Source organism: Merops nubicus, unplaced genomic scaffold, assembly GCF_000691845.1.
Source record: "Merops nubicus isolate BGI_N331 unplaced genomic scaffold, ASM69184v1 scaffold7335, whole genome shotgun sequence".
NCBI lineage: Eukaryota > Metazoa > Chordata > Aves > Coraciiformes > Meropidae > Merops > Merops nubicus.
In genome coordinates, this window is record NW_008607634.1 from 47,844 (window position 1) to 59,007 (window position 11,164).

Below are 11,164 nucleotides of genomic sequence, written 5' to 3' on the forward strand. Positions count from 1 at the left end.
CAGGTGTGTAAAAATGGATTTTGCACGTACTCAGTGGTTCTCCAAGTTGAATACAGAGGAGCAGGGCTAAAGTACCAGGAGTTCAGTCATCCTGGCTACTGAGCACTGCAAAAGACATACAAAGTGCCAGGGCAGTTGTGTGGTGGTCATATGGGGGTTTCCAAACCTGCAGAGAAATGGAGGGAAATCTCTTGTGTGGTGAGCTTACCCTGGCTGAGCAAAAGATGCCCACTAAGCCACTCTAACACCTTCCTCCGTTCTTTTCCCTCCTCCACAGAAAATAAGAGAAAGGAAAATAACATGGAGACAAAACCCTTGTGGGTAAAAACAAAGCCAGTTTAATTGGAAAGCAAAGGCAAGCAATGCTGTGCACAGAAGTGCAAAAAAAAAAAAAAAAAGAGAGAAAAAACCACGAGATTTATTCTTTACTTCCCACCCCCAGATGACTTCTGGCCCCTTCCTGGGAAGCAGGGTTCCAAAATGCATAGCAGTTGCTTCGGAGGGCCAAGGAACAGGCCCCCACCCCCCAACTCCCCACTTTTTACTGGCTTTATAGTTGAGCTGACATCATATGGTCCTGGGTATGTTCCCCCCAAGCTCCTGCCCCCCATCCCACTGGGAGGGATGAATGTTACGAAGACCCTTGGTGCCATGTGAGCACTGCTCAGTGGTGGTCACAACATGGGTGTTATCAAACCCCTTCTAACTCCCAACACAAAAGCTCTGCACCAGGAGGGCTGCCATGGGAAAATCAGCTCAGCCAGACCCGATACACCTTGTTATGGAGAGGGCCAGTACTTCTGCCTCGTGACTACTCTCAGTGCCTCCCACATCCCGCTGCTATACAGGGATCAGGATGTTCCTAGTTATGACTTCCAGAATCAGTGTTATTTTGGGAGGAGGGTACAACGCTGGATTTCAGACTGACCTAAAAATTAGCAATTGATTAAAGCTTGATCAGGACATCGTACAAATACAAAATGACCATGGCCCTCAGACTTTAGTACCCTTCTACTCTTACATATCTAATATTCAGGATTAATGACTGGCAGCTACATGCATAAATTGTGGTAAATTCCTTCATGCTGAGGGAGCAGTGATGAGAGCAGCATTCAAGTGTGTTTTTGTGAGTAGCTGCTATTAAAAAAGTCTGTTGCCTGGTAAAGAAATGTGTACACAGCAATATCATACTTCTGTTATAAAGCAGGTGTAACAAGTAGTTTACAGTGAATAAACACTACATCTCCATAGTATATCCAATGTTGAGCCACCCACCAGATCTTTTGAAAGAAGCATAAAACTAGTATGGACTCATATGTAAATTCACACATGTGGATACTTATTTAACTGTTGCTGTAGTCTGTGTGATCACATTGTTCTGTGCAAATGAGGTGTAAAATAGTGCTAAAATCACTGTGGCCCTGTACCTCATCCACTTTTGCAGTACAGTCCAGAGGAAGAAAATGACTCTTTCAACCTGTCATTCGTCATGTGAGCTTAGCACTGCAAGACACACAAGACTTCATAAGAAATCAATGAACAGACTCTGACAAGATGTGATTTCTTTATCTTAGCAATACTTCTATAAAAATACATATGGGTGTAATACTGTAGGATTAGAGACTTCAGAAGTATTGATTGGGAATGACTAGAAATAGAGTTAGGCAGGTTGTTTAGATGATACATTATTTGCCAGAAATGGACTTATGAGCTGATCAATACGCTTTTTCATTCATCAGTTTTGTTTATTTAAGCTTAACAGAGATCAGAAATCCAAATTACGGAAAAATTTTGGAAATATTTTGAACAATCATGTGCCCACTAAGTAAATGAATAGAAGAAGACTGTAGTAATCACACACAGGCACACAAATGTATTTGTCCTGAAAGAAAAAAATGCAGAGAAAAACGTGCAGGTAATTTTGAATGCAACAGTTACAAGTTATGGTTGGGGTGAGTGACTGATCTGTTGAGCCAGAGTTCAGCAATTGATTTAACATTTGTGATACCATATCACAATTGATTATTGATCTTAATGAATAAGATACCCTTAACATAAGCGTGACTAAAGGGAAACTTAACAAAGGCACTTCCCAAACAGTGTTGCAGCCATCCTCTCATCAGTGGAAGAGAGAAGCAACCTAACTTATGCCAGACCATTTGACTAAGGCTGAAAAGGTGCAAAACTTAACTCTAAAATATTTTCTTATATTTAAAACATGTCAGGCAGGAACATTTGCCCTTACACGGTGCCTCAAGATGACTAATATAACTGGCAGTTATATTAGTTAATATATTATCTCTGTTAACCACAGAGATACGTACAAACATCTCCTTGCTAGCAAATCATCTCTGCTCACCACTGAAGGGCACCTGGGTGAAGGAACTGTGTCAGAAATCCTAAAGTGTAGTATAGATTATATGCAGAATTATCAAGTCAGCAGCAGTGTGCCAAAGATATTGTTTCTAAATTTGCTGGACCCCACAGAACATTTCTTATTTTACAGAAAAGGCTGTAAATGTCTGAAACTTCACTAAAATGACACATCAGATTTGAAGGACTTAAGGGCAGAGTCGGTGACAGGAAAGAGCAATAGACTGCCAGCAAATGGAAGGGAGAAGGGATGGAACATCTAAGACTCCTCTGGAAAAGCAGATCCATCCAGATGACGTATCATCACTTCCTTGAAGAAGGATTCAGAAGGTAAAAAGGAAACACAGTATTGTAGACAAGAAACCAGGAGCTGGGGTTAACTGCAGAGAGATGGAAATTACTTCCTCCCCAAATTTCTCCCCATTGCCAAGAAAAAGGCAGCTTGCAAAGTGCTTATTTGATTTGAATAGGCACTTCATAACTGGATCAGAAGCCAGGGATAGTAAATTGCAATTAATAGCTAACGAGCAGAGAATGGCCCATTGCTGCTATTTTGGCTTCTGGTCCTTGCCAATAGCCAGGTTCTTGCCTGCAAACGGGTCCTGTAGGTGGGTCTTGTGGGTTGCTCCTTCGGCTTGCCTGCATAGTGGGTCCTGTAGGCAGGTCCTTCTGCCTGCCTGCAGATGGGGTCCTGTGGGCAGCTCCTGCTGTTTGCCTGTGGGAAACAGTCTGGTTTTTTTTTTTTTTTTTTTTAAATTAACCAGGAAAATCCCTTTTATTTCTCTGTCTCTAACCTTGACCAACTGGGGTTGGGTTTTAAGCCTTTCAGATACACCACAATTAAACCTAAATCAGAGCAGACTAAACTAAGCTAAGGCAGGTCTGCTAGCTCATATGATAATTGCTCAAATTAAAAGGTGTCAAACAAGTCTGAAAACAAAAGACTAGAAGTAGGTGACTTGTATACTTTTCATCAGTTTAGCTATTTGATTCTCTTTGTGGTGCAAATTATTCCTCTAAGGCTATGTTAACAACACAGAGGAGCCTTTCCTTATACAATTCTGCTCAGCCTAGATGCTTGCTAATGTCTTCAGTGGATTAAAAACTGCATTTGAGTGTGTGTGAGCAATGGCCACAAATACATACAGAATTTTGAATTTTTTTTTTTTTTTTTTTTCTGGCCAGTTTGAACACTTGCCCTCTAATTAAGTTAATGAAAAACAACCAAACAAAAACCCCCTATCTCTATCTTCTATGAATCTTTGGGCATTTCCACCCAAAGGAAGTCTTAGTAAGCTTCTTTTCTACTAGAGATGCCCACTCTTCTATCATGGCTGAGTGCTTCCAGTTCTGGAGTCCCATTAATTTATTACAGAAATCAGTGCTATCAAACGGAATAAAAATATATTACATCACACCATGATGCTTAAGCATCATCATACGCTGCTGAAACGTTGAGACATAATGATGCTAATTTGCATGGTTTGAGTCCCACCAAGGAGATGGGAGTGCTGAGTGGTGTCCTACCATCTGCTAAATTTAGCCATCAGACAGCCTGGAATGCCCAAAGAGGTGGAAATAACCAATTGACAGCACTGAGGTTGGTGCTTTATTGTAAGCTCACTTACGGTGAGCTCCATGTCCTCCTCCTCTTTCTCTTTCACTGGTTTCTCTGGTTCCTCTGGCTCTTTCTCTTGAAGATGGATCTCATTGGCTTGGGACATGTAAGGCATATCATCTTTGTTCTTGAACTCCAAGCTGAGGATTGAAGGAGGAAGTAGAATTCCTAGAATTACCTAAAGCAATAATAATGATAACAATAATCATCACAGTAAACAGATTATAATCATGATGGTTCTTTAGTATCACAATGAACAACTCCCTCAGGACATTTAGAAAATGAAAGATAGGTATGCAAGGTTTTCTATGACAAGAGTATTTGTCACTTGGGTAATGTTATCAGAGCTCCACTGTGAAACAAAGCATAAAGTACCTCACTGAATATTTTATCTGCTTGCTCATTAGATGTGTTTTGTTACATACCACAATATATTTACAAAATATTACATAAGGTCAACAGTAGGTAGGACCACAAGGGTGTTCAGACCTGCAAATTTCTGCATTTTCCATAATAGACAGTATCAGTGTAAACGACACACATACAGTGTTAATTTCTAGAGAGGCTTAATAGGTCCTAAGGTCTCTGTGTCCGTACTTGGTATGCATACAGGTGCTCAAGTCCTAAGTGTGTGTGGATCTGAGGAGGTAAGGCAAAGCCAGCAATAGTAAATGCTGATGTGCTTAGCTATGTTGACCCCTTAGATTTTGCTTCAGTAACCTGGCAGCCATGTAATGCTACTCACATTAGTACCAGCTCTTTCTTTTCTGCCTTCCCTCTCTTACGATGCGGGAGTGCAGAAATCACTAAAATTACCTTGTGTGGATATATGCAATGGATGATACTTGGGGTTAAATCAGTAGTATAACTGAAAATATATCATAATAAGATAAAAAGACACAGCCTGTCTGTATTCACAAGCACAATAGCTTTTCCTGGCTTTGCTGTGATCTCATGGAAAATGATTCTGTCATAAATCTGCCCCTAAATGTCAGTGAAAACAGGTATTTAGCTTGTTGGCAGGTCAGAGAGTGTGACTGGTTGTGCTCATTGTATCAACAGACACATTAACAGTGTGTTGTTTAAACCATCCAAAGTACTGCAGTTAAGAGCAGTTCACATATACGAATGCTGTGCTCAGCCTCAGGAGAGCTGAGTGCAAGGCTGCCTGTGCTGGTCCTGCACCTGGCTTGCTGCAAGAAGGTGTGTCCAGGGAGAGAGGGTTATGGGCAGACCTGGCTTCTCAGAGAGGCTATTTTTAACAGGCAGGATTGACAATTGCCTCTCCTCTTCCCATTGGTGCTATATATACCCCACAAGACTCTAAAGAATTACATTCAGCCTTCTTGCCATTTGCCAGTTTTGACAAGAGAAAACTGTTCATGGGAAATAATCCATGAGTCATGCTTGCAAATTTCTTTTTTTTTGCCATGCTACCTCTTGCTCATGTAGCTTGTAGCCTACTTTAGCTTTAAACAGGGTTTACTAATGAACTTCAGTAAAATAAAACACAGATTAGAAACTGAGTAAAGGATCCTTGTGAAATCCTGATGTTACAAGAAGCTGAAAGGAAACAGAGCTTGTTACCTTCAGTTATTTATTGTGAAAGAAAGGTCTATTTTATGGCTTAAATATGCATGTTGCAAGAAGAAAGCAGGCAGTGAGAACTGAGTTGCTGCACCCATCCCCATTTACCCAGGCTGCGTATCTGCAAAGCCAAGCACTGAACAAGGCAGGAGCCCCTCTGAAAGGCAATGGGCCTATGAGTCAAGTCAGAAATATAAGTAGTAAAGGTGTCTCCAAATGTAAGAATGCTTTCTACCTGTAAGCAGAACAATATTTATGCACAGCTCCTGCAGGAGGATGATGAGAATGCTATCAGCCACTTATTCTCATTCATCACTGTCACTGGATTAGACTCTATGAAAATGATGTGCATGCTCATAAGCATTCTCACCATTACTGAACATCTTTTCACACAGCAGAACAGCTGAGCAATTACCACTTTTCACACACATGATTAATGCAAGAGAGAGAACTCCTTCACTGAAAATATTTCTCAGTCATCTGGGAGGAAGAGGCAATTCCTGGCTCTGTACTGACAGGTGAGTATGCTGGTGAAGGTGAAAGATGCCAGCCCATGGAAAGAAATTCACCTCCCAGAATTCACCTTGCTTCGTGAGCAGTTTCACTAACTGTGGAAGTAAAGCTTAAACAGCTTTGAAAATTAAAATAGCCTTTAGATCCTCTAAGGCAGTCCCTTTAGTTCAATCCTTGGGTAGACTAGCAGAGAATTGCAAGAAAAGCTGTACTGTTTCTTTTGGCCTCTTCTGGGGAAGGCAGTTGGATCAGCACCTTTCACTAGCAGCTAATTCACGCACACATCCTTTATTTTTATTTATGTTGAAAAATTTTGGCTAACTACTCAAGTATTAAGGCAGGGTGACATCCCACCCTCCTGGCTCAATTCCTATTCTGATAACAGAAGTGGCTTTGAGAAAGATAATGAAAAAAAAACTAAGCAATGTGCTTTGAACTTGGATTTGTGAGAAGCTAGCTGCTGAAAAACTGAACTCCCTGATGAAAAACTGAACACAGGAAGAATATACCCTGCTTAATGTCACTACAAATAAGCACCTGAAATATGGATAATTGAGACAGTTATTACTGATTTATTGTGAGCCCTGTCACCATCACTCCTTGAACTGTTAAGTTTATTTTAAAACAATGCTGACCTTTAGGCCAGAATTTTTGCGCATCCGGAGACGACCCATCCACATATCTGTGAGCAGCATTTGGCTGCAAGTGTGAGCAATGAAGTCCCTGTGCTTGGCTGCCACTGCGAGCTGCAGGCATGTGGCGTTGCTCCAGTTCTTCAGCTCATAGGTCAGCAGTTTCATTGCCAGTTGCTCATCCTGCTTGTACGACTGGTCCAACAGCTCCACTGCCAACTGGCCGAAGTCCCTGCAACAGAGGGACATTCATTCTTTCCCATTAACCAAAGCAGCCTGCTGTAGAAAACACTCCTCTGCAACTGACAGCCTCTGCAAAGGGGGCATCACCTTCCATCATGCAAATCGTGATGTTGACTGTACACATGGAAACCCACATCTTCAAATGTGAGTGGCTAATGATAGGCATATAAATAAGTGCCTTGACTTAGCAGTGATGAGCACCCACACCTACCAGCTGTCTGCTCCCACCTGCCTGCCCACCTCCCTGACATTTTCTAGCTGAAACACTCTGGTTATATGCAGCTTAAGAGTATTGCTTCTGTGCTATTTGCCCATGGCTTCGTGGTCAATTCTCCTGGAAAAAGGAGTGTCCAATAGCCTTTTTAAAATTCTGTGTCTCAGACTTTTACCACGAGGAAAGATTATTATGTCATCTAGAGTCTTGGCTTGCTCACCTAAGCATAAGATCTTTGTTAATTAACGCTTCTACCTAAATAATATGTTCATTAGGATTTCAACAGTTATTCTGCTGGGGATGAGCAGAGTGTCTTGAAAAAGCTCAGAGAAAGGTTACAGCCTGACTCTTGAGGCTTCAGGGAGAACACATAGACAACATAGACATTTCATTGCCTTCTTGACACCTTCTCATGTCAGAAGTTATAGTACAAGCAACTCTGCCTCTCTGGCAGACAGATTGTTTAAAAGCCATTAGACTTTCTCTACAGGGATTGTATTTTCCCTCCAAGTCAGAAATGAAAGCAAGGTACAGATAAGCACATTTCAGGTGGGTTCTGCAGCCTCTTTTTTTTTTTTTTTTTTAAATCCATGACAGTGTACATGAAAGAAAAGTCACCTGGAATTATGGTTCAGTTCTTGGGATATGTCATCCACCATGTCATTTTCTGATGCTTCATGGGCCATGGCTTTGCAGAGTTTACAGGCCACCAGCGCTTTAGCCATAGCCTCTTCCCCATGCTGCCAAAAGAAGAGGGCCATCTTCTGACGCTTCATCAGCACAGCCCACACCATCAGCTCATGGAATGGGAACGGGAAATGATTGATCTCAGGGTCATCCAAATCAATATCAACTTCTTCTTCTCTTTTTTTTGTTGTTTTCCTCCCTCGTCGCAAAGGGACATCGTCCTGTGAAATTATAGAGAAATGTTTATCACTGGTGATAGAACTGGGTCAATTCATACAAACAAAGCACTGGAGTCAGGACCCAGATGTCAAACACATTCCCCACAGGCCAGCCCCTTCAGCTTTTTTTGGACAAAATAGTTAACAAAGGAAATTGAGGAAAGAAGTATTGGCCCATGAACTGCAATTAGGAAGTCAGTAACCCCATAGCTAAACACAGGGACTGTTATTTCTCCCTAAAAACACAGAACACAATCACACAATATCTAGAAGCATTTTGGAAAAGCCATAATTAAAATAAAACTAAAAGTTCACTCCAAATATAGTAACTTTTGCAAAGCACCCACCTCGTTCTACCTCCAGAAAAGACATATCCTAAGAGTTCACTCCAAATATAGTATCTTTTGAAATACACTGACTTTATTCCACCTCCAGAAAGGACATATCCAGGGGATGTCTGGTCTGCTACACTCTCTCCCTGCTTATTTTTGTGTTTTCTCCCTGTATCTTCTCACATGATCAGGATCCTCCTTTCTTCACTCCCATTCTGCCTTTGTATCCCATATTTATCCCTTCTTTCTCCAGCTCTTATGTTATTTCAACAGACTTCATTAACCTACTGCTTTTACACATGAGCTGATCTAGTCTGTGCTGTGTCTTTGGACACCAAAATGAAAGTTGTATAAAATAAACAAACAAGAAAACAATACTATCTCCTGGAAGCATTGGGGTAGCCAAAAGTGTCAACAAAACTGATAGAAATTTGGCCCATGTAAGGTTTTCTGCATCATTCTCTGCAAGTGCTTCGTTTCCCAGAATATGTTTTAAAGTTACATGGTTAATTGACAGAAATTTTGCTCGGCCTGGCAGATTGAAACATTGGTTGAATCTTCATGAGAAGAAAAATTATGCATAGAGGGGGCAAAGTATTCTTTCTCTTGTCTATCTGCTGGAATTTTATTAGGAAATGTTTCTTAATCTGAGAAGTAAACAAGTTATCTGGATGAAAAATACAATTTCTGTGGACCATTTACCATACAAAACTTGAAAACAACTATCAATGTCTTAATTACAGTGAATTTAAACATCATTTTGATAGAGTATGTATTTGTCAAAGAATGAAAAAACATTAAGATTTATCACAGGTCACCTACCTCCATTCCCAAAAGTTTCAGGGCTTTTGGCTGTAGAAAAAAGTTAGAAAAATGTTACTTCTCCCAGAATGGTGATGAAAAATTTCAACAACGTGTGTCTGTATATATACATATATGTGTAAAATATGATGTATAACATACAATATAGAGTACATAATAGACAATATATAATACAGATAACATATATGTAATGCAATGTAATGTAATGTAATATACATCCATCCATCAATCAAATAATTACATATACATGTTCTATTCAACCTTGAGTTTTGACCCTACTTCACCAAAACACAAAACAGAAGACATGCATTCGGATTCAGGTACAAATTACAGTTGTTTTGGGTCTGTTTTAGTGGTAAAGAGGTAGGGTTTACTGCTAAGGCAGGAATGGATTTTGCTGGAGTACATCAGTATTTTGGCCATTCCTTCAGCACACTTTTATTGACTGCTCTGGAGCTGCTGCTCTCTATGTTGGTCCAGTATCTGTGAAATTGCTACTGAAACTCTTTTCTTGATGGAGTCACTAAGGGAAGGAAGTTTGTCCCAGCAGTTACAATTACTACCTTTTTTCTCAAAAGTGAAGGATGAAAGAAAAAAACTCATTTCAGGTGTTTGGCTGTAACGTGTTCCACAGAGTTCCACAGGAAATGAAGATGTGAAGTGAAAATAGCTAAAGAAAACTCCAAATCTTACTGGGAGTGGTTGAACAGATTTTTCTTCACACTGGATTATGCTGTTGGCATTATGGATGACAATAAGTATCTTTTATGTTTTAGGAAGGTTGTAAACTTACTTTGGATTCTCAGTGTTGTAAACTATCAAACATGAAAACTACAAAAATACTGAATGGTGTTTTTGTCATGAGCCCACTGACCCTGCTGCAGCCACATCCAGCCAATAAAGCCAATATTGTGTTATGGGTTTCTCTGCCCTGTTACCTTCAGGTCACAATCAAGAAGGTGAGACATAAAATAGAAAATGTGTGTATCAAAACACTATTTTTTTCAAGTCTAACTCAGGTGCCTTATGGTATTATTGGTACAGGTCAAAAGACTTCTCCTTCAAAAGCTGTTGATAGTCATAATTACAGATTTTAGAGCCAGAGGAGATGGTTTGGGCAGTAGAACCCAATGATTTTTTCATTAAATTCATAAAAAAATGTAATTTGTATCAGTGACTGGCTTGCAGTGTGGTGTGTAACAGCTTGCAGTGGGGGGGGTGTGTGTGTGTATGTGTGTGTGTGGCCAAACCCACCACAAACCATGTACCTTAGCACCCCATCTATCATAGAATGATAGAATGCTTTGAGTTGGAAGGGACCTCAAAAGGCCAAAGGCCCATCTAGTCCACCCCCCCTGCAGTGGGCAGGGACATCCCCAACTAGATCACGTTGCTCAGCGCCCCATCAAGCCTATACATCTTTTAAGCACCTTCAGGGATGGTGACTCCAACACATCCCTGGCATCCTGTTCCAATGCTTAACAACTCTTTCAGTAAAGAAGTCTCTCGTAACATCCAGCCTAAACCCACCTTAGCACAGCTTGAGGCTGTTTCCTCTTGTCCTGCCACTTGTTACTTGGGAGAACAGAGGGACCCTCCACCTCACTCTAGCCTCCTTTCAGGTCGTTGTAGAGAGTGATAAGGTCTTCCCTGAGCCTCCTTTTCTCCAGGATAAACCACCTCAGTTCCCTCAGCTTCTCCTTGTAAGACTTGCTCTTTAGGCCCTTCACCAGCTTCGTTGCCCTGGTTTGCACACGCTCCAGCACCTCAGCGTCTTTCTTGTGGTGAGGGGCCCAAAACTGAACACAGTATTCAAGGTGCTGAGGTAATCCCTGCTAGTGGGTGCAGGCTTACAGATGAAAAATAACTTGTTCCTTACCCTCTTGGGCCCAAATAAATTGTGGTAGAGTGTTCTGAACCGTCTT

At 40.9% G+C, this 11,164-nt stretch overlaps 1 protein-coding gene across 1 annotated transcript in view; it reads right to left on the reverse strand.

Annotated features, from left to right (window-relative positions):
• LOC103772669 (transient receptor potential cation channel subfamily M member 3-like) overlaps window positions 1-11,164 on the reverse strand; it is an 87,742-nt gene that overhangs the window by 35,711 nt on the left and 40,867 nt on the right. Inside the window, 5 exon segments of the mRNA XM_008940009.1 lie at window positions 4,002-4,169; window positions 6,727-6,955; window positions 7,799-8,088; window positions 9,240-9,269; window positions 11,119-11,164. The exon segment at window positions 11,119-11,164 is cut by the window's right edge and continues 14 nt beyond it. Coding sequence (XP_008938257.1) covers window positions 4,002-4,169; window positions 6,727-6,955; window positions 7,799-8,088; window positions 9,240-9,269; window positions 11,119-11,164 — 763 coding nt within the window.